This window comes from Gopherus flavomarginatus, chromosome 1 (genome assembly GCF_025201925.1).
Source record: "Gopherus flavomarginatus isolate rGopFla2 chromosome 1, rGopFla2.mat.asm, whole genome shotgun sequence".
NCBI classification, from domain to species: Eukaryota; Metazoa; Chordata; order Testudines; family Testudinidae; genus Gopherus; species Gopherus flavomarginatus.
The window spans coordinates 145953839-145976805 of record NC_066617.1 but is presented as its reverse complement, the minus strand read 5'-3'; the positions used below and the strand labels follow the sequence as shown (position 1 = coordinate 145976805).

The following is a 22967-nucleotide window of genomic DNA, read 5'->3' as shown; positions in this document are numbered from 1 at the left end:
ATATGTTAATATCGATTTTAGTGTTACTCTTCTCGTTGGGGAGGAGTACAGAAATCGATTTAAAGAGCCCTTTAAATCGATATAAAATGCGTTGTAGTGTGGACTGGTACAGCGTTAAATTGATTTAACGCTGTTAAAATCGGTTTAACTGCGTAGTGTGGACCAGGCCTTACAAAAAGCAATGAAAAGGCAGCAGGAGACACACCTAAACCCCTGGGACAAGGGTGATGGGATTAAGGAAACTCCCCTAGCCTTATTTGCATTGAAGATGGGACAAGGAGGTATCTCCATTAGCATACAGAATGGAGAACAGAGATTCCAAGGCAAGAATCACACTGAACTCTGGGACTAGAAAAGAAGAGAAGCACTGCATGATGGGCGATCTCTGCTCCAGATGTTAATGAACCCATGCCTGCACACACCCAGCTCAGTAGTTATCATATCAATTCTAGTAATAAATCCTTTATTGTTATCCAAAATATTGAAGCTCCCTAATTGCATTCTGAACTTCCTCCAAGGAACAGCACCCATAGCCAGTAATGATCAGTTCCTATTGTCTAGCCTAAACAAAACAACTTTGGTATACTCCCTTGAGCCATGAGTTTACCCATAAACAAATCTAGTATTCTCCCTTGAACAATTGTTGTTTCCCTACAAAAACCCCTACCCTGCTCAAGCAAGTGTTCTGATGCCTGGATCCAAATCTGCATCAGTTCCATTGGGACGTCATCTTCTCCTGATCGTGGTGGGGGCTCTGCCTGTCTCCAGCACTCCGGACCCTCTGCTCAAGCACTCCAGACCACCACCAGGGACCCCCGATTGATTCAAGCTTCACAGAGTGGTGAGAACTCATCTCTCTCTCTCTCTAGGTATAGTCTTCTGACCCTGACTTGTGTGAGCAGTTATAGTTTTCTAAACCTGACTTTTATAATCAAATTTAAGTTAGATTTAATATTATCATAACTTCCATAGTTAAGCTGGTTGCTTCACTCTCTCTCTCCTCTGTTTTTTTGGTTTCCTCATTCGCTCTGCAGCAATGGTCCTCAGCTAAAGATCCTTGCAGCACCCAAAAATCCTGTGGGGTTTGCTCATCAAGTGGGTTACTACCAGAACAATTGTAACGTGAAAGTTTGGATAGGGATGTGCTGAACCTGGGACATATGAGGTCAGCAACTTGGAAGCGCTGCTCAACCCAGTCTGCTTAGTCCAGGAGCATACAAGGAGTCAGCTTGGAAGTGCTGATTAACCCGGTCCTCTCAGACGTGCTCTGTTAACGTGTGTGTGTGTTGGTCTGATTCTGGGGCTGGAAGAACCGTGCCCTAGGGAATTTAGGTCTTGCAGGATTATTCCATTTGGAGGGAACTTGCAGAAGGGAGTAGAGCTTCGTATGAGAACAAGTGACACAAGCAGTACATTGATAGAATTGCAGAACCCTCCACCCCAGAGAAGTAACCCTAATAAATGAGTGTAGCCCAAAGTAATGGGCAAATCTGGTAACACTGTGTTCTAGTGATGAGAGAGAATTTGAATAAAAGGGCAAAGTGCGACCCTGCTGGGGGATGGGGGTAGCCAACAACATAATTCTCAGGAGTGAACAGATAGACACAAAGCAGAATGTGTGACTGTGTCTGCAGGTGGGACTGGATGGGACTGATAAGTGTTTACATGATCTAAGTACATCCGCAGCTGGAATGTTGTATTTCTGTCCCTTCATCACAGGAAGGATATTGAAAAAAACTGGCAAAAGTTCAAAGAAAGGAAACAATTCAATGATGAAGCCTGGAGGCTTGAAAGAGACTCAATCTGTGAGACTGGAGAGTAAAGGAGAATAAGGGGCAAGGAATAGTAAGTGTTTTCACAGGGCTGAGAACAAGGAGGGGAGGAGCTTCATAATTCAGATGATCTGAAAATACTAAAATAATGGCTGAGAGTTCAGAAGAGAAAAGCAAAGGGTGAGAGGAGGAATAATTCCCCAGCAGTGGAAGTAGTAGAGAGTGGAATAGACACAAAGGGGAAGTAACCGAGTCACTGTGACTGAAGATAGTCTAGAACAGACTAGATACAATACTAGTGGGAATGAAGCAGGAGAACGTTCTGCATGATGCCAGAGAGTAGAGCTGCTCAGACTGCGTGCAATTAGGATCTCATGTGTCGGCCTCATGCCAACAGAGCCTGACACACAGAACACAGGTTCTGGTGTGAAGCACTTCTCAGTTACTTATGGCTTCTCTACAGGGGATGTTACCTCACATTAACTGTAATTAGCTCGCCTTAAATACCTTGTGTTCACATGAACTCTGTTCTCAGAGCAACTTATTTGGCATCTTAAGTTGCCATAACTAATCTTCGTTGAAGAAGGAGTAGCTCCACTTCACAATTAGTTTATTCCATTGTAAGATTCATGTAAAATAATTCCTAATGCTAATGCTGCTGTCAGTCCTCCAGCTAGTGTCCCTCACTGCATTGCTTCATACCTGCATCAACCTGCTTTGTGCCTGTGTGTGCTCCATAGTTCTGGGGTCATCTTGACCAGATGTACCCTCTCAGGTTAAATGCTGGCAGGCAGCCAGAAGTGCCTCTTTTCAGTACCAGGGGAGTTCACATTCACAAACCAACCATGGCACCCCTGCTTCCACATGGATCTCCATAGAGGGCAAGGACCTGATTGGCCTGTCTGGAGATAAGCATGTCCCGTTCCCTCTGGATAAGAGTCACCAGAATGCAGACTTCTACAGGGCACTGTCAGAGAAAATCAAAATGAGGTGACCCTGGACCTGGTAGCAAATCAGCAAAGGTTCTCTAGCAGGTTAGTAACTGCACATGCATCTCTGCAAGCTGTTCTGAATACAGCTGAATGAATACCTGAAATTTCTCCCCTTCCCACCCAAAATTTGTTCCTTTTTAAATGTATTTTCAAAATTATTTTTCAAATCTTTCATTAGATCAGAAGTAATTTATTATGTTTTGTTTCTGCAAGAAAAAAAAACCCAAAAAACATTCAGTTTTGGCTGTAAATGAACCAGCTCTTTTTTCAGATTTTTGGTTTGGCCACTGAACTGAAAAATGAATTATTCACTCAGCTGTAGTCAGTAAAGCCTGCAGAAAGGCACATGCAGTCATAAACCTGTTCCTGCCATTCCTCCACTCACCCTAGAAAAGAAAAAAGTCATACATCCACCCCCCCAACTGCTCCAAACCATGCACATTTAAAAAAACTAGCCTACTCAAAGCCTGCCTCTTCCTCTCCACACATGCATGTCCACCACTCAAATAAAGTACAGAGGGTCTGTGGAATGGGAAATAAATGGGGGAATATCTTACTATCACAAAGGAAATCATGGAGTTGGAAGAGAAGATGGGAATGGAATTCCAACATTATGGGAACAAGAACATTTTATCTTTGTTGGCATGGAGACTATGAGGAATGGGACCATAAATGACTGTGCTTTTTCCTATTTCCCTGTGCATGTGTAACTGTGTGAAGAAGGGAGCGGTAGCCTGCAGAGAGGCTGTCAGATCTCAGGAAAAATAAGAAAAAGCTATAGATGATTTGTTCCATGGAGCATAAAGTTAATCCCAATGGAAGGTCCTGAAAGTAGCTGGAAAGGTTTCCTGGAGCATGCACAAAAGGTCAGAATGGAGCACACGGCCCTTGGGAGAGACACAATGCGGACAATGCAGAGGCAAACAACTGTGATAAAAGCACCTTTTGCTGCAAAAGCCAAGCACTGAGACCCAGTGCTCCAATGTTCTGCAAACTATAGGGAATGCACCATACTGGGAGCACAATTCCAAACAACCTTATCACAGTTCCTTCCCACTGCATTCAACCCCACAGGAGATGGAGAACGAGAACACTTTCTGATGCATCACTGTCATGGGTGAATACTCCTTGGTGGGGCTCTCCCTCAATACCCAAGTTTTTCAGTTTGTACCACATTCTTTTGGCTGGTCTACTCTTAAAACTTAGGTCGCCCTAACTACATAGACTCATAGGCTTTAAGGTCAGAAGGGACCATTATGATCTAGTCTGACCTCCTGCACAATGCAGGCCACACAATCTCACGCATCCACTTCTGTAACAAACCCGTAACCTATGTCTGAGTTATTGAAGTCCTCAAATTGTGGTTTGAAGACCTCAAGCTGCGGAGAATCCTCCAGCAAGTGACCTCGTGCCCCATGCTGCAGAGGAAGGCAAAAAACCTCCAGGGCCTCTGACAATCTGCCCTGGAGGAAAATTCCTTCCCGACCCCAAATATGGCGATCAGTTAAACCCTGAGCATGTGGGCAAGAGTCACCAGCCAGCACCCAGGAAAGAATTCTCTGTAGTAACTCAGATCCCACCCCATCTAACATCCCATCACAGACCACTGGGTATACTTATCTGCTGATAATCAAAGATCAATTGCCAAATTAATTGCCAAAGTTAGGTTATCCTATCATATTATCCCCTCCATAAACTTATCAAGCGTAGTCTTAAAGCCAGATATGTCATTTGCCCCCACTACTCCCCTTGGAAGGCTGTTCCAGAACTTCACTCCTCTAATGGTTAGAAACCTTCGTCTAATTTCAATTCTAAACTTCCTAGTGTCCAGTTTATACCCATTTGTTCTTGTGTCCACATTGGTACTAAGCTTAAATAATTCCTCTCTCTCCCTAATATTAATCCCTCTGATATATTTATAAAAAGCAATCATATCCCCCCCTCAACCTTCTTTTGGTTAGGCTAAACAAGCCAAGCTCTTTGAGTCTCCTTTCATAAGACAGGTTTTCCATTCCTCGGATCATCCTAGTAGCCTAGTATTATCTAGACCCGTGGTTCTCAAAGTCGGGCTGCTGCTTGTTCAGGGAAAGCCCCTAGCAGACCAGGCCGGTTTGTTTACCTGCCATGTCCACAGGTTCTGAACCTCTTCCAGTTTGAATTCATCCTTCTTAAACACGGGAGACCATGTTCTGAACCTCTTCCAGTTTGAATTCATCCTTCTTAAACTGGGAGACCAGAACTGTACACAGTAATCTATAACTAAAATTCTTGTTATTAATCCCTAAATGCATGACCTTGCACTTTTCACTATTAAATTTCATCCTAATACTATTACTCCAGTTTACAAGGTCATCCAGATCTTCCTGTATGATATCCCGGTCCTTCTCTGTGTTAGCAATACCTCCCAGCTTTGTGTCATCCGCAAATTTTATTAGCACATTCTCGATTTTTGTGTCAAAGTCAGTAATAAAAAGTAATAAAATAAGATTGGCCCCAAAATTGATCCCTGAGGAACATGGGTCATGGCTGTGAAAAATCTACACCTCTAAGAGACATAGTTACTTTTTTTTGATAAACTCAATAAATTCATTTCCATAGATTTATAGAAGTGTAGGATTGGAATGGACCTTGACAGGTATGGACAGAGCTGTGTTGGTGGGGGATGCTCTCCCACTGACAAACCTACTGCCACTCGTTAGGGCTTGTTTAATTATGGCGGCAGGAGAGCTCTCTCCCATCGGCATAGAGCGGCTACATGGGATACCTTACAGTGGCGCAGCTGCAGTGGTACAGGTGTTAAGTCTGCAGTGTAGACATAGCATGTGTATTATCTAGACCCGTGGTTCTCAAAGTCGGGCTGCTGCTTGTTCAGGGAAAGCCCCTGGCAAGCCAGGTCGGTTTGTTTACCTGCCATGTCCACAGGTTCAGCCGATTGCAGCTCCCACTGTCCACGGTTCACCACTCCAGGCCAATGGAGACTGCAGGAAGGGCGGCCAGCACATCCTTCGGTTCGCGCCGCTTCCCGCAGTCCCCATTGGCCTGGAGCAGCAAACCGCAGCCAGTGAGAGCCACGATTGGCCGAACCTGCAGATGCGGCAGGTAAACAAACTGGTCCGGCCCACCAGGGGCTTTCCCAGAAGAAGTGGTGGCCTGACTTTGAGAACCATTGATCTAGACCATCCCTGACAGATGTTGTCTGACCCTTTCTTAAAAACCTCCAGTGACAGAGATTCCACAACCTCCCTAGGTAATTGGTTCCACTACTTAAAGAGTCTTACGGTTAAGAAGTTTTCCCCAATGTCTAATCTAAATCTCTCTTGCTTCAGTTTAATCCTTTTAATTCTAGCCCCATCCTCAGTGGCTAAGGAGAACAATTTAGTGCCCTCCTATTTATAGAAACCTTTTATGTACTTGAAGAATGTTAGGGTGTCCCCCCATCAGCCTTCTCTTCTCCAGACTAAACCAACCCATTTTTTTCATCTCTCCTCCTAGCTGACATTTTCTAGACCTTTGTTGCTCTTCTCTGTTGGCTACCATTTTCACGGAAAAACTTAATCAGGTAGAGCTCAGCCCATAAATGGCATAATACCTCCCACCCCATGCTATTCATTCAGAATATAATCAAACCAAAACTCTTTTGTTTGCTCACAGAGTGTTCATTAGCCATAACTTCCTGTGGCATCCTAGCAGAAGCACAAGGCACCCTCACTCTCTTCCCTTAACCACTTGGACCATTTTTCAGGGGGTCCGTCTCAGGCTGCCCATAATTTTGAGAAGTTTTATCCAGTTTCTGCCCTCATTCATCCTCCAGAATTTCAACCTGGGTCTCACAGATGTTGTGCAAAATACAACAGGCACTTATCACACCAGGAACATTAGTAGTAGTATCATAGCACCTGGGAGCCCTACTCATGGTCCAGGACTCCATTGTGCTAGGCGCTGTACAAACATAGAAGAGAAACACAGTCTCTGCCCCAAAGAATTTACAATCTAAGCAGAAGACAAGAAACAGCAGAGGGATACAGACAGACGGACAGGGGAATACATGGGCAGCATGGCAGATTGTGCTCTCAGCACACCAGCAGCTTAACCATTGTCAAAGTTTTCACTTGGGTCAAATTAGAATTGTTGTTCTATACAATCAGTTGATTCAATTGCTTATTGCTTGAGGTTCAGCTCACCTGTCTTTATAGCCCAGTAAACTTTTGCAATATACTCTTTGAGAAGTAAAATTCAGATTAAGCTCCTCTCGCCTGCTGTGTGTAGATGACATGATGTCTCCTCCCCAACTTGGAGCTTGACAGTTTTGTTTACCTAATTTGCAAATTGACCTTTTTCATCCCTACCTGACAACCGGGCTGGTCAGAGAAGCAAATACATTCCTTTGGCAGACCTGTTTGCCAACTCCCCCTGACAGTTGGCGCTGGGGGTTATGGTGACTGTGGTCCCTGTGTTCTGATACAGGGCCAAGAGGGTACAGGGGAGGGGTGACCTCCCCCACAGTTTCTGGGAATCTTATCACTGAGGATGGTAAAAGAGTGGCTGGGTGTAAGGGGGAGACACACAGAGCATTGACCCCAGTGCTCAGATGTGATCTCACCAGTGGTGGTGATCAGGGATTTGCAGAGGTGCAAATTGAGCTAATCAGAACAAAGAGGTGTTATCACTGTTCAGCCAGCTGCAGCTATCAGTGTTCCTACACTAAGGGCAAGTCTACATTACAAAATTTAGTTGACCTAAGTTATGTGAATATATAGCTGCAGCAGTAATTAAATTGCTTCTGCATGCCCACACTACGCTCCTTGTGTTGGTGGTATGCATCCTCACCAGGAGCGCTTGCACTCATGGGCAGCGTGTGAGCCACGCATTCAGGGAGCCTAGCCCCCAACCCTGCCCCATCTGCCTGAGGCCCTGCCCCTTCTCCACCCCTTCCATTCCCACTCCTGTGCCAGAACCTCAAACCGCTGACCATGGCCGCTGCCCCGCCCCAGCCCCGGGCCTCCATGACTAGCCTGCTTGAGTGCCCCCAGCCCGAGGCCCCAACCACCTGGAGTCCCGGGCCCCAGGCTGGCATGTACTAGCCCCAACCCCTTGGGGAAGAGGAGCAGCCTCCCTGGGCTGAGGCCAGGAGGAAGTGGCAGGAAGCAGGAGGGGATTCGGGATGGGGCCATGCCTGGCTGTTTGGGGAGGCTCAGCCTCCCCTGGCCTGCCAAACCTGCCGACCGTGCTTGCATCGATTTAACTGTCAGTGTGGAGCATTGTGGGATGGCTTCAGAAAGGCAGCAACAGTCTATGAAAGCAATGCAGCATCTACACTGACACTGCGTTGACCTAACTACATTGACCTAAGTGCTACGCCTCTCATGGAGGTGGAGTTATCATGTCGGTGTAGTGGTCAAGTTACATTGTCAGGAGCTACATTTTAGTGTAGATGCTTATGGAGTTTGGTCAACGTAAGCTGCCTACATCAACCTAACTCTGTAATGTAGACCAGGGCTTAGTATTACTTGTGTCAGAGATGTTTTTAACAGTGCATTAGTCACTCTCTTTAGACCTGTGTGCAAACAGGGATTGGGCCTGCTTTGAGCAGGGGGTTGGACTAGATGACCTCCTGAGGTCCCTTCCAACCCTGGTATTCTATGATTTTATCAACACAAGCTTTGATGAAGCCAGGCTATACATACATAGTTATTTCCCAAATGCAGAGTGCACAGGGATCCAGGTGTAATCTCGATAACATTACACTGGGGGATAAATCTAGCCCACCCTGCATGGGAAGACAGCCAGGTGGGCTGCGGAACGAAGAGCTACACATCATGTGGGAGCTTCATGTCTGACCTCGGGGGGATTAGGGGAAGGAGGGAGGTGTGTGGAGCTGTGGACCAAGTTTTTGCCCCCTGCACCTACCCCCAGCTGGCCTGGCCTCCCCGCCCTTGCTATGGTCAGGCTCAGGGCTCCTCCCCTGCTGTCTCAGGGAACTCTGGGGAAAACTCCACAACACTCGCCTCCCCCCTCCCCAGCTCCAGCTCCAGCAGCCACAGGGAAGGTCACAACTGCTGCTGCTGCCCAGGACTGCCTGGGGAGGTGTGGGCGCCAGTGAGGCAATGTGTCACAGGCCCCAGGCCCCACAGGGGCCCCCAGCCCCAGCACCCTGCGTCCATTCACATGCATGTGCTATTTTGGGCATTTCAGTTTTCACAACATAGGCTTATCCCAGATTCTGGAACAAGCTCAAATGCTCAGTTCATGGAGTATGTACATAAACTATATTAAAGAAAAACCCACAGTAACTGTCTCCAGTTTGTGAGGTACCCCATGGAGCCAGTCTCTAGGAAACAACCTCCATGAATTTATCTAAGTCTATTAATGGCTATTAGCCAGGATGTGTAAGGAATGGTGTCCCTAGCCTCTGTTTGTCAGAGGGTGGAGATGGATGGCAGGAGAGACATCACTAGATCATTACCTGTTAGGTTCACTCTCTCTGGGGCACATGGTATTGGCCACTGTCAGCAGACAGAATACTGGGCTGGATGGACCTTTGGTCTGACCCAGTATGGCCATTCTTATGTTCTAACCTAAATAAACCCAAAGTTATGGAGACAGATATGAGTCAAGGAAGCCAGCAGAGTATCGGAAACCTGGAAAAATCTCTGATTGGATGAGCTCAGGCATTTGGTCACAAGCTGAGGTGGTTCAAAAGTTTTGGATTTTTTTAAGCAGAATTTTTTTATTGTTTCTTTAAACAATCAAACACAGCAAGCAGCAAATATTTGGCCACGCACTTCTAAAACCCCAAACCATGTTCAGGTTTTTGCAGACTAATTTCAGCTTTTCAATTAAAAAACCACAACAAATTTTGAAGGAAAGCAGACGTTGTCCATGATTTTTTCTGCCTTTCAAAAACCCCTAGTTTTTGATCCAAAGAAGTTTTTATGGAAAATATTTGTCCAATCCTTTTAATGAGCTTTAGTGCCTTTTAGCACTAGCTGATGCTGAGAACCAGTGATACCTTGTAAACATGATTTGAAAAGAAGTTTTCTCAAAACTGGGTTTGTGCCGAGATGCAGAAGGTTTTTAAATATTTATTTTTCCCAGGGCCACCTGGGGGAGGCAAGTGGGGCAATTTGCCCCGGGCCCCAGAGGGGCCCCCACAGGAATATAGTATTCTATATTATTGCAACTTTTTTTTACAGAAGGGGTCCCCGAAATTGCTTTGCCCTAGGCCCCCTGAATCCTCTGGGCGGCCCTACTGCTGCCCTGGGGAGACACTGGGCTTCTATACACAGGCACCTACCAGCACAGACCTGCTAATGGGGATGTCCCCCATCCCACCCTTACTCCATGACAGCTGCCTGACCTGCCCAGAGAATGGCACAGCCTGCTCATCCCCAGTCTGCCCAGGGGAGCTCAGGGAGAGATTGGTCAGTTCCATCCTGACCCCAGTGCAGGGCACCCTCCAGCTCTGAGTCAGCAGGAATGTCACACACTTTGGGTTCAGTCCCTTCTCCCTCATGTGGAGTTTCCTATGGAGGCAGGTTGGCCGAGTTCTTACCTGAGCAGATCACTCCTGTATCATAAAGATGGTAGCACTGGAATGCACCCCATCCTCTATGTCTGCAGTCCCAGAGAGCTGACTCGTCACCATCACAATCAGCTTGAATCAGCCAAGTTGGTCCAGATCCTTCTCCAAAATGAGCCCAGGCAGGGGCACTGACAGCAGATCCACATCCCAGCTGCTTACAAACCACCTCAGCATCTTCCATGTCCCAGTCATCATCACACACTGTCCCCCACTGATCCTGGTGTTTAACCTCCACTCTCCCGGCACAGGGGCTGCTTCCATTCACCAGCCTCAGCTCATCAGCACCTTCAGACAGACACAGAGCAGAGTTGCAGACAATGCAGAGCCCAAACCCTCTGGCTTGGACAGTATCACACAAAGGCCCTGGGCTTAACTCCCTGATCCCCCAGTTAGGCTTGTCACTGAGGAGGCAACATGAGGTATCTCCTTCCCTCTGAGTTCTCCATGCTGGTGGATGCAGAGCACCATCACTGCTGTGTGATTCACAGCAGTAGTGCCCTCAAAGACTCCTCCCCTCCCTCGCCACCCCATCTCCTCCTCCTTTTGACCCTCCTCCCCCACCACTCACTTGAAAACATGTTCCCCCACCCCACCTCTCCCTGCACCAGCTCCTCCACCCATTTCCAACAACCTCTCCTGCCTGGAAAGGGGTGTGGTGTACTGAAAACTATTAAAATGACAATCTGCTGTCACTTTAAGAGTAAGGGGCTTCCTGGTCCTGTCTGCAGGCTAAAGATCGAGTGCGTTGTAAGGAAACGTCAATCTGGGCCTTCAGCAGCCAGATTGCAGAGAGCCTGCCAAAACCGAGGTGGGGTAAGTTGTGCCTCTCTGCCTTGTGGAGCAGACTACTTTGTCTCTCTCTCTGTTTTCGGGTTCTTGTGTGTTAAGGTTCTGCATTCTGAGTAACAGTGTCATATTATATTGCAACTTTCCAGAAAGAGTATTTCTAACTTCTCTGTGTTTATGCTGTGAACATAACACGGAGAGCCAGACATATCCCACTATCCTGCTCCCCCTCACCTCAGACTTGCTGCTGCTCTGCCCATTCAGTGCCACCTCCACCAACATACAGCCCATCTGCCATTCAGTACTACTTTCCTTCCTCTTCTGTCTGAGTCCCTGCTCCTCTCAGACCCCTCCCCTTCTACCTTCTTCAAATCTTTAAATATTTCTCATAAGGAATTAGAGAAAATGTTTTTCCCAATCTGCATTTACCTGCTTGTTACAAAGTGTAACTGCAGATTTATCTGTGATGAGTATTTTATACTCCGTTTTCATAAAGCACACTCCCTCTCCAGTAACAGGGGCTGTAACTCCATCCTGGGGGCAAGGGGACATCAGAAGCCTCAGAGCCGAGAGCTCCCGCTAGCTGCAATTACAGCTGTATATTGATGGGGAGCTGTGAGGGGGGGCACTGTTCTATATAATCTCATGATGAAAACAAACCTCTTCCCCAGAGCACAGTGACTATTATGGGAAGTCCAGGAGCTCTGGACCCACCTCCACATCTCTCTTGTTGAGGGGATTCATTCTGTGACACTGAGTCAGATTAAGAAACTTGGTGTCTTTCCCGACCCTTCCGCACTCTGTGGGAACCCATGTGGTGGGCTTGGGACAAAAGAGTTTACTTTGTTAATTTTAATTTATTTAAAGTTATTTTTATAGCTGGTGAATTTGATCCTCACATTATCCCTCCACCCTCAATCACACAGGTAGGTATTATTTCCATTTTACCGAAGGAGAACATGAGGAAGTGAGAAATGAAGTGAGATGCACCAAGGTCACATACTAAATCTGTGGCAGAGTCAAGAACACACACTAATCACCGGATTCCCAGTGCAGGGTTTTCACCATAGAACTATCTGTACTTTACACAGGGGCACAGGCTTACATGTGCACTCATATATTCCATGGTGTCTGCATCATAGCAGTGATGGGGGTTAATTATTATGAGTTCCTCTTAGTGACATTCCCAGTAGGGCATATCCACCACAGCATGTTTGAGCAGTCACCAACATGTTACATCTGCCTCATGCTCTCTGTGGCCCCAAACCAGCAAAGGCTTTTAGTCATAGGGGACTAACTCTTGTGCTTAATGGTAAGCTCTTATTTAAGTGTTTTGTTGGAAGGGAGCTTATAATGTACATTAGTCCTATGGAGTGATGGGTTGATTTTAAGATGTCCCTGTTCTTTTTAAATCCCATTGTGCTGTAGTCGCTGGCTGTATTTGAGTCGCCTCCCTCCTTGAGACTTTTTTATTTAAGTCCAGATTGTGGAACACTGTTGGGTCTTACTCCCAGGAGTTGTCCCACTGACTACACTGGCCTTCCTGGGACTGCTCCTGTCACAGAGGGCTCAGCAATGGCCGGAAAAGACATGGACAACAATTTCACAAAACCATTTCTGTTCTGCTGCAATTTTTTTTGTTTGCTTTTCTAAAACTTTGACAGTCAAAGATGAAAACATTAACCTGTTGGAGTGTCGGTTTCACCACTGTGAAACTTTCGAGTGGAACCAGAATCCAGCCCGTTTGTACGTGTCTATTTGTAGATTTGTAAAGTGCCCCGTTATTGAGGGAGGGTGGCAGGGAGTTTAGCAGCCATTCTAAGCTGCATTTAAATCAAGCTGAAAACATTCTCATGGACTGTTGGGTTATGAAGTTTTACCTGGACACAAGTGAGATGGGGACATTCCTGTTCCACATGGAGTCAAATTTAAAGGCAAGAAAAGAAAGGTTGTAACCAGCCTCTGTTATTACTCTGACCAGACTGTGGACCAGTGAAGTCCAGGGCCATCTTCTCTCCCTTCAGGGTACGAGTTTCACCCATTGTAGGTAATGGGAGTCACTCCACCCTGCAGGAAAAATAGGGCCCCCTGGTTTCACATGGCCCATGCCATGGCGATTTGATTACCCAGGAATCCCAGTGGAATTCTCTTCGTTTTCACTCTGGTAAAGGTCAGTTTTATCATGAGATCAAACTCCAGCTATGTCTGTGTGAATTTTTGGGGAAGTTCAGGTAAAAATCCCTACTCCAAAAAATCCCTTGCTCTGTAATCCTCAGCACTTACCCTCTCAGTCACAGAGAACCTGCAGAGCTATCTGTGATCTGTACATACCAGCTGTGGTACCACAGTTTGTCTCTAGCTAAATATTTGAGGTTTCTAAAATCTGACTTTCATCTTCAGCTTCACCTGTTCATGCTGCAGCTACAGAACAGCAGCGTCTCAGACTGCAGCAACTCACAGAAACAGGCTGCTACTGGACAGTTCAATGTACTGACAAGAGCATCATTCAAACCCTACTGAAGGTGCCCAGCATGTTGGACGTACACAGGACAGCAGTGTTATTTCAAATGGTACGGACTGTATATCTGGAATTATTCACAGGTTCCATACAGCGGTACAGAGCTGGATGGCGGATGAGGCTGGAGCTCACAACAGGGAAGCCCACTTTCCTTTTCTTGTGGTTCATTGGTTTACCAGGAATTTCTAAGCACTGACGCCATTAGTTCACTAAAACCAACTCACAATGCTACAAGACTGGGGTATTTTATAAAGTAAACACAGTTTGGGACTGGGTCAAATCTATGATAATTGCAAATATATAAACCTCCTCTCTCAGAATAACCAATGGGGAGATAATTATGCACACACATTTATTTAAACCCAATTGCCTGCTTTCCCTTTGTTTCATTGATTTCTGGAATAAAACTCCATTTCTAGTGGATTCAAAACTCTCTTTCTAGTTCTTGTCGGCCCAGTTCATACAGTGAAATAAATAAGGCACTTACCCATGGTGTCCTGAACAAAGAGAAGAAACCAAAACAGCTGAGTGGAGAGATGTCCCTTCATTGCCAGCCAGATCTGCTGTCCCCTCCTGACACTGCACTGGCTGCACCAAAACACTCTGCAGGGCTCGTCTGTGTCTGACAAGTGACAACAAAGCTGTGGAAGGGAAATATATAGATTCAGAGGCTGGCATCAGCTGCCAGAAGGAACCAATAGAAACATTATTCACCTTTTTAGACATTATCAGAGGATTTATCTAAAACTTTGTGCAGCTAAAACATCCAATACAATTCTAAAACTCTATCTGTGACCATATATGAGTGACGAGTCCACTTCTGATGTCATCTTCGCTTCAGTCTCGGATCATCATGTAACCACCCTCCTTGGCGCAGGGCAGAACAGTGTGAAAACAGTGTGCCTTTTTAGGCAAATAAAAGTGAGCCTTGAATGCTGCTCATTTGATAAACTAATTAAGAAAATAAATATGGAAAAAAAGAAACATCTAAAATTGAACCCCACAGAGCTGTGTGTGTCCAATTGTAGCCTGGCCACTAAAACCACAGAGCTGGGATGTTACCACTGGGGTTAGCTGTATCCAAAGGAGAAGGGAACAACCCCTGCTGCCTTTGTGGAATCCAGACTGCTCAGGGCTTCCCAAACAGAGTGGGAACAGCAGTGGTACATTAGTGGTAGGAGTGTGTCACTGTGACCATCAGTGGCAGCAGAGTCTCAGAGGGCTTCCTGTTCACCCAGTTAGAGCTTGTTCTTAACACTTAGTGATTAGTTTCTGAGTGACCATCTTGCATATCGTAGTGTAGGTAGCAACCCACTCCAGGACTCTCTGTCCAGGCCAGTGCTAGGACTGCCCTGTGTGGTAACTGTAGGTAGCACAGGCTGTGTTAGTCAGTCTTGGAGCTAGAGAGAATTGCAGGGTCCTGACCATTTCTGTCAGTCTGAATAGAGAATCTCCTTAATAGTCTGTGCAGCTGAAACCCTTCTCTTCTGTACAGTGAAGAGCAGCACATTGACCATAGGACACAAGCTTCACTGGAGCAAGTTAACCAGGAAAACAACATAGCCGACGTCCAGTGGAAAGTGGGTGGGGGATGGTCAATCAAAGGTAAAATCCAGCCTGAAGGAGCCACTTGTAGGTGTGCGTTAGAACAGGCCTAACTGAGGCGTTTAGAATGGAATTTGAAATCAGCCCATTGCAGTAACTGTGGTGCCAAACAGAAAGGTGGCCTTGCAGGAAACAGCTCTAACGCAGGCAACTCTGGCTCTTTGCCATCCCTACCTCATGAAGGCCAAACTGCCACAGCGAGAGTAAGTTGACAATGAACAACAGGGTGTTTCCCCAGCCAGATGTCATCTTGGTCAATGTTGAGAACTCTGAATGAGCACAGGAAGTTCTCTCTCATCTGTCCAAAGAGCGGCAAAGACTAGGAAGAAAGAGGCAGCTACACCAGCTCTGTCCTAAATACAATCCTTGTCAGCGGCTCACCGTGCAAGGGCCAGTACAGCACAGTGCAGCCACTGATCCTGAATAAACAGAACACAGGTCAGACAATTCAAGAACTGACTGATAATCAATGATGCTTACTGGCAACAGATACAGCTTTTTAGAAATTTCAGGTCTTACATGTATGAGGCCCTGGCACTGACAGTGGCATTCACATGGATAGGATGTGTCAAAGAACCACAGTTACTAGAAGTTAAATGATTTTCTTTCCTGTATGTGAGGCTGCTTCCTGTCAGGGCTGGCTCTAGGATTTTTGCTGCCCCAAGCAAAAATTTTTTTGGCCGCTACTGCCTTTTTTTTCATGCCTCCCCGGCCCCTCACCAACTCCACCCCTTCTGAACCCCTTCCAAACCCCTTCCGCAAATCCCCAGCCCCGCCTTCTCCCCCAGGCGTGCAGCATTTCCCTCCCCATTGTTTCCTTGGGGCCCCCCATGACCTCCCAGCCTAGCTTACCTCTGCTCCGCCTGCTCCCCCAGGTGTGCCGCTGCTCCACTTCTCCCCACTCTCTCTCAGGCAAGGGAGAGCGGAGAAGCGGAGCAGCGGTGCATTCAGAGGAGCAGGCGGAGCAGAGGTGAGCTAGGGTTGGGGGGGACGCAGGAAGTAATGGGGGATAGAGAAACCACTCCCAGCTACAGCTCACCTCCGCTCCACCACTGCCGCCTCCCCCAGCGCCCAGCGGCTCGGCTTCTCCTCCCTCCCTCCCAGCCTTGCTGCAGGAAACAGCTGTTTCACAGGCAGCAAGCCTGGGAGAGAGGGGGGAGAAGCGGTGCAGCAGCGTGTTCAGGGGAGCAGGTGAAGCAGAGGTGAGCTAGGGTGGTGGGGTGCAGGAAGTAAGGAGAGGTAGAGGAACCGTTCCCCACTCCAGCTTACCTCCACTCCACCGCCTCCCCGAGCGCCCGTCGCTGGGCTTCTCCTCCCTCCCAGACTTGCTGCGCAAAACAGCTGTTTCGCACACAGCAAGCCTGGGAGGGAGGGGGGAGAAAAGAAGTGGCGGTTAGGAGCTCAGGGGAGCCGGCAGAGGCCAGTTGGGGCGGCAAGTGGGGGCAGCTGGGGCCCTTTTTCCCTATGCCCCGGAGTCAGCACCTATGATGGCCGGTACCAGAATGCCGCCCTTAGAAATGTGCCACCCCAAGCACCTGCTTGTTCTGCTGGTGCCTGGAACCACCTCTGCTTCCTGTCCCCACCTCCACGGGAGGTGGAACTGCTGTGTAAGGGCTCTGGCTTCATTAGAGTCTGTTGGGGTTTTAGATAAATATTGTCTCTCTGCATTCATTCAGACAGGGTCACCCAGAGGATTCAGGGGGTCTGGGGCAAAAGCCCCACTCGCTGCAGTGCTTGTAATTACCCAGTGGCGCTCTGGGTCTTTGGTAACGGTGGGTCCTTCACTCAGCCCAGGTCTTCGGTGACACTGAAGGATCCGCCGCCGAAGTGCCACCGAAGACCCGGAGCGAGTGAATGGCCCACCGCCAAAGTGCTGTTGAAGATCCCGGAGCTGGTGAATGGCCTGCCACCGAAGTACCTCCGAAGACCCAGAGCGCCGCCAGGTGAGTCAAAATTAAAAAGCTGCCCCAGGGAAAGGAAGGGATTCTTGGCCAGGGCTCATGGGACCCGGGGCAAATTGCCCATCTTGCCCCCCTACCCTGCCGGGCAGCCCTGCATTCACAGTATTTTTTTATCATTTTGGCTGTTCTTGTTGATCCTTTGTAGAATCCTCAGGATCCTTCACATCAAAGAGACACTCAGAACTAGGAGCTGAATATTCAAATTCCTGCTTGGAACATGACAATCTGTCCCCTTAGTGGGAGCTGTGGTCCAAGGTCAGCTAGCCCTGTTCCAGTATGGCCAACTTCAGATCAGAAATCATGAGTCAATCCCCCCAAAAGCATGAGCTTGATCCAAAAAATCATAAGATTAATAAAAGACTATATTGTGTTTTTATCTGTCTGTTGACTGTTGAACTCCCTCTGCCCATGCCCAGTGTATGTGTGAGACAATTACTGTTACCCATCTCCCAAACCTCTTGGGTAAGGTGATTTTGACTCCCCCACAAGGAGCTCTCACCTCCACATCTGCTCATCTCTGCCCTAGGAATGAATTCTTCCCCCAACCTCCAAGTCAATCCTGTCCCTTCAGTCCCTGCATCAGTTCTGTTCCCTCACTCAACCCTGTCAGTTCTGCCTATTCTCTGCCTCCACATCTGCTCAACCCTGGGGTTCTTCACCCTCCCTCTCAGTCCTGGGGGTTGCACCAGGTTCCACTTTTCCGTTTTCCAGGATGCTGGGACAGCACCAAGGGGCTCTTCAACCCCACTTCATCCCTAGGCTTGTGCTATGGGGTTGGGAGAGGAGCAAGTGACCCAGGTTCCCTCTGTTGCTCACAGGATACTCCTGAAGGAATTCTGCACCAAAAAATTAAAAATTCTATGCACAATATTTTAAAATTCTGCAAATTTTATTTGTCAAAATAACACAATAACAATATAATCACATCATTTTCAATGGTTTGTTGATTATATTGTTGTGTTATTTTGACAAATAAAATATGCAGAAACTTGCACAATTTAATTTTTTTTAAAAAATTGTGGCACAGAATTCCCTCAAGAGTACCAGGTTTTGTGTAGTGCAATCTGGGTGTGGGCAGCTGGGGGAGTGGGGTGGGGTCCAGGTGTGGGAGGGAATCTGGATGCATATGGGCTCGGTGCGGGGTTCTGGGTGCAGGGGGAATGACACTGCAGGGGAGTCCAGGTGAAGGTGGTTAAAGCTCAGTGGCAGAGGGGCTGGAGGACTGGGGCTTGGTGGGGTGAGGATCAGGGTGCATCTGATTGTGGCTCAGTGAGGTGGGGATCCAGGTGTGGGTGGCTCCTGATGCAGGGGATGAGGCTCAGTGAGATGGAAGTTCAGGTTCTGTGTGAAGGCGGCTCCTGATGTGGGGGTGGGGGGCTCAGTGGGAAGGGTTTCAGGTGTAGGGGGGGCTCCCATGGGGAGGGTTTGAGGGGCTCAGTGAGAGGTTCTGGGTGCAGAAAGGTCTGGGTGTGGGGGCTGCTGATACAGGGGGTGAGGCTTGGGGAGTGGAGGTTTGGAAAGGCTTAGTGGGGGGATTCTGGATGCAGGGGGCTCCCAGTACAGGGAGGGGTTCAGTGGGGAGGATTCTGGGTATGCAGTGGGGGGAGGGGACACTGTACAGGGAGATGTTCCCCCATTAACTCAATCCCCACCCACACTGAGCCTCACCCCTCCACACCCAGAACTCCCACCTCACTGAGCCACCCTGTCATGGTATAATTCCCCACTCTGAACCTTAGCGTTCAAAAGATGGGGTACCAGCATGAATTCCTCTAAGCTCAATTACCAGCTTAGTACTTGTAGCGCTGCCACCAACCAGGAATTCCAGTGCCTGGTACACTTTGGTCCCCCCAAAACCTGGCCCGGGAATCCCCAACACCCAGACCCTCTGGATCTTAACACAAGGAAAGTAAACCCTTTCCCCACCGTTGCCTCTCCCAGGCTTCCCCTCCCTGGGTTACCCTGGAAGATCACTGTGATTCAAACTCCTTGAATCTTAAAACAGAGAGGAAAATCCACCTTCCCCCCTCCTTCTCTCTCTCCCTCCCAGACTCTCCCTGACAAAGAAAGTAATCCTAACATAGAGAGAAATTAAGCTTTCTCTCCCCCTTCCCTCCTTTCTTCCCACCAATTCCCTGGTGAATCCAGACCCAGTCCCCTGGGGTCTCACACCAGAATAAAAAAAAAATCAGGTTCTTAAACAAGAAAAGCTTTTAATTAAAGAAAGAAAAAACAGTAAAAATTATCTTTGTAAATTTAAGATGGAATATGTTACAGGGTCTTTCAGCTATAGACACTGGGAATACTCTCCCAGCCTAAGTATACAAGTACAAATTAAAATCCTTTCAGCAAAATACACATTTGAACTCCTCCCAGCCAAATACACATTTGCAAATAAAGAAAACAAACATAAGCCTAACTCGCCTTATCACCTAGTACTTACTATTTTGAATCTATAAGAACCTGTATCAGGGAGATTGGAGAGAAACCTGGTTGCACGTCTGGACACTCTCAGAACCCAGAGAGAACAACAACCAAAAACTAACAGCACGCACAAAAACTTCCCTCCCTCAAAATTTGAAAGTATCCTGTCTCCTGATTGGTCCTCTGGTCAGGTGACAGCCAGGCTCACTGATCTTGTTAACCCTTTACAGGCAAAAGAGATATGAAGTACTTCTGTTCTATTAACTCTTACTTATCTGTTTATGACACACCCCCTAAATCTGTCTCTGTATTCTTTCCCTCCTTTTCCCCAGCCCAACCACGACTAACATCCCTGGGTGGCTGGGGCACCCCCAGGCCCTCCTCAGCGATTTACTTCTCCCCTGGCTGCCCGAACACATGTATCTGAGCTGCTTGGGAGGGCTGAGTGAGCACTGGTGCAGCTTCTCTTTGCTTCTCCATAGAAAACATTTTCTGCAGAAAGTAAAAAGAATCTTGGGGGGGATATTTTAATGCTGAGCCGCAGCAGCGCAGACTCCCCCCAGGAGTAACAGAAAGGAAGGAGGGAATGGAGCTGCCCTGAGCTGCATGGCTCCCTAGCTCCCCTCCCTGCTCCCTTCCCATAAGAATAGCTTCAGGTTACTGCAGGGAGGAACTCTCTTTGCTGCAGCTCTGATTGGTTCCTTTCTCCTTAGGAGCAGGGGGCAAGTGGGGTAGGCAGCCAATCAGAGGACTCAAATTTACTAGCAGGCAGGAGCATCTCACACACATTATTGCCAGATTGAATCCTACCTCAGCGAAATCCCATCACTGGGAACCGATCACTAGAGCTGGCAGCTCTGTGATGGCTGGTCCCAGGCCATCCCCTTCAGAACAGGTGTTCGGAGTCCTGCAGCTTCCCCATCAGGGGCACATGGAATCGGGTGACCATGTCATTTGGCTGATCCCAGGAGCAAGGTAGAAACAGCCAGGGAGGGTCTGTTGCCCAGTCAGTGGGGATCAGGGTCTGGGAAAGACCTGGAGCAGGTCTCTGCTCAGAGCCTAGCATCTGGAGTGTGGCCAGCAGAGCTCCCTGCCTGAGGAAAGCTGGGGCAGGAGCCAAAGGCAGGACTGGTGAGTGAGCCAGTGGCTGGGAGATGGGAAGACGAGATCTGAAAGCTGGACATGAGGGGTAGCTGTGGAACCCTGGGAAAGGGGCCAGATGGGCTGGTGAAGTCCTGCCCCAAGTATAGTAGGGCAGGGCTAGGAGAGTGGGTTGGGAAGCCCTGCTGTGAGGGTGAAGAGGGGAAACTGAGGCAGGGTGACAGCATTGCCATGCCGTGGGAGCCTGTGCCAGAATGCACCTTAAGACATTGGTGATCTGGGGTCAGAAGTGTGGGAGAAGTCCTGAAACCTTCTAAATACCACTCCCAGAAAACACAAAATATGCATAGGGTCCTGCTACTGGGCTCTCACAACTATCATGAGTCTAGGGTATGCGTTAATCCAGAAATTGTACTGGGCTTTGTTCCATATTGACAATGTGTTTGTGTGTGTGTGCTTACGTTAGGGGAGGGGAAGGAGGAGGGCTGATAATATTTTTGCCTCTGTCTCTATGTGGCTAGTTACCTTAACTATTTCCTGCTGTTTGAATTTCCCATTTACTCCTGTACAATGATGTATTTTAGTATTTGCCTTGGTTTGCTCCCCTAGTTAGAGAAGAACCTTTTCTAAAGGCCCTGTCAGTCTTGATTTATTTCACAGTCAGAAAAACACCAATGAAAAGATCAGTATAACGTCCCCATGAAAAGAGAGCACAGCGTGGAGTCTGTGCTGTGTTCCAAGCCTGGCCCATTCAGGAGGAAGGCAGGAAGACTCCTCATATTTAAAGGTGCAGACCCCAGGAAATATAATTGTAACATTTCCTCAACATTCACTGCAGAAGAGGGTAGGGGAGGCTCAGGCAATGCAGCATCGTCCACCACATTGACACTTCAGACGTTCCTATGCTTGAGCACCTCGTGTTTGGATCTCTGGTTCTCTGGCGGCTGTAGCTGAGGCTGCAGGGGGGCAGATCCTCTCCCTGTGTCACCATTGCCCCATAATACTTTGGGGGTTTCACTGCATAAGAAATTCCCACCAGGCAAAAAGCTCAGTACAAGACCGGAGTTGGATTTTCTGGGTCCATCTCTTCTTTGGTGGTTCCAAACTCCTGGTAGGAATCTGGGGGGTGGAGGAATCTGGGAGGGGATGTCCCAAGGCGTCATAAACAGATAAGAAAAGTTAATAGCACAGAATACTTTAATCTCTGACTGTAAAGGGTTAACAAGTTCAGTGAGCCTGGCTGCCACCTGACCAGAGGACCAATCAGAGGACAGGATACTTTCAAATCTTGAGGGAGGGAAGTTTTTGTGCTGTGCTGTTAGTTTTGGTTGTTCACTCTGGGGGCTCAGAGGGATCAGATGTGCAACCAGGTTTCTCTCCAATCTCTCCAATACAGGCTCTTATAAGTTCAGACTAGTGAGTACTAGGTAGATAAAGCGAGTTAGGCTTATGGTTGTTTTCTTTATTTGCAAATGTGTATTTGGCTGGGAGGAGTTCAAATGTGCATTTGGCTGAAAGGAGTTCAAATTGGTATTTTGCTGAAAAGATTTTAATTTGTACTTGTATACTTAGGCTGGGAGGGTGTTCCCAGTGTCTATAGCTGAAGGACCCTGTACCTATTCCATTTTTTTTTTAAATTTACAAAGATAATTTTTACTGTTTTTTCTTTCTTTAATTAAAAGCTTTTCTCGTTTAAGAACCTAATTGTTTTTTTATTCTGGTGAGACTCCAGGGGACTGGGTCTGGATTCACCAGGGAATTGGTGGGGAGAAAGGAGGGAAGGGGGAGAGAGAGGCTGATTTCTCTCTGTGCCAGGATTACTTTCTCTCAGGAAGAGACTGGGAGGGGGAAAGAGAAGGAGGGAGGAAGGTGAATTGTCCTCTCTGTTTTGTGATTCTAAGAGTTTGAATCACACAGTGATCTTCCAGGGTAACCCAGGGAGGGGAAGCCTGGGAGAGGCAACGGTGAGGGAAAGGGTTTACTTTCCTTGTGTTAAGATCCAGAGGGTCTGAGTCTTGGGGGTCCCCGGGCAAGGTTTTGTGGGGACCAGAGTGTACCATTCACTGGAATTCCTGGTTGGTGGTAGCGCTACAGGTTCTAAGCTGGTAATTGAGCTTAGAGGAATTCATGCTGGTACACCATCTTTTGGACGCTAAGGTTCAGAGTGGGGAATTAGACCATGACAATCTCTTCTTTGGTGGTTCCATACTCCTGGTAGGAATCTGG

The 22967-nt window shown here is 47.7% G+C and overlaps 1 protein-coding gene across 3 annotated transcripts in view; it reads right to left on the bottom strand.

The window, feature by feature from the left end:
* The window catches only part of LOC127046307 (antigen WC1.1-like), an 82478-nt gene extending 68224 nt beyond the window's left edge, over positions 1 to 14254 (bottom strand). For all 3 annotated transcript variants that reach the window (XM_050943182.1, XM_050943200.1, XM_050943190.1), the window contains exons 1-2: positions 14138 to 14254; positions 10317 to 10631 (exon numbers count right to left, since the gene is read on the bottom strand). In XM_050943182.1, the coding sequence (XP_050799139.1) occupies positions 10317 to 10631; positions 14138 to 14198 (376 nt within the window). In that variant the 5' untranslated portion in view covers positions 14199 to 14254. The remainder of the gene's footprint in view (positions 1 to 10316; positions 10632 to 14137) is intronic.
* Positions 14255 to 22967: the final 8713 nt, after the last annotated feature.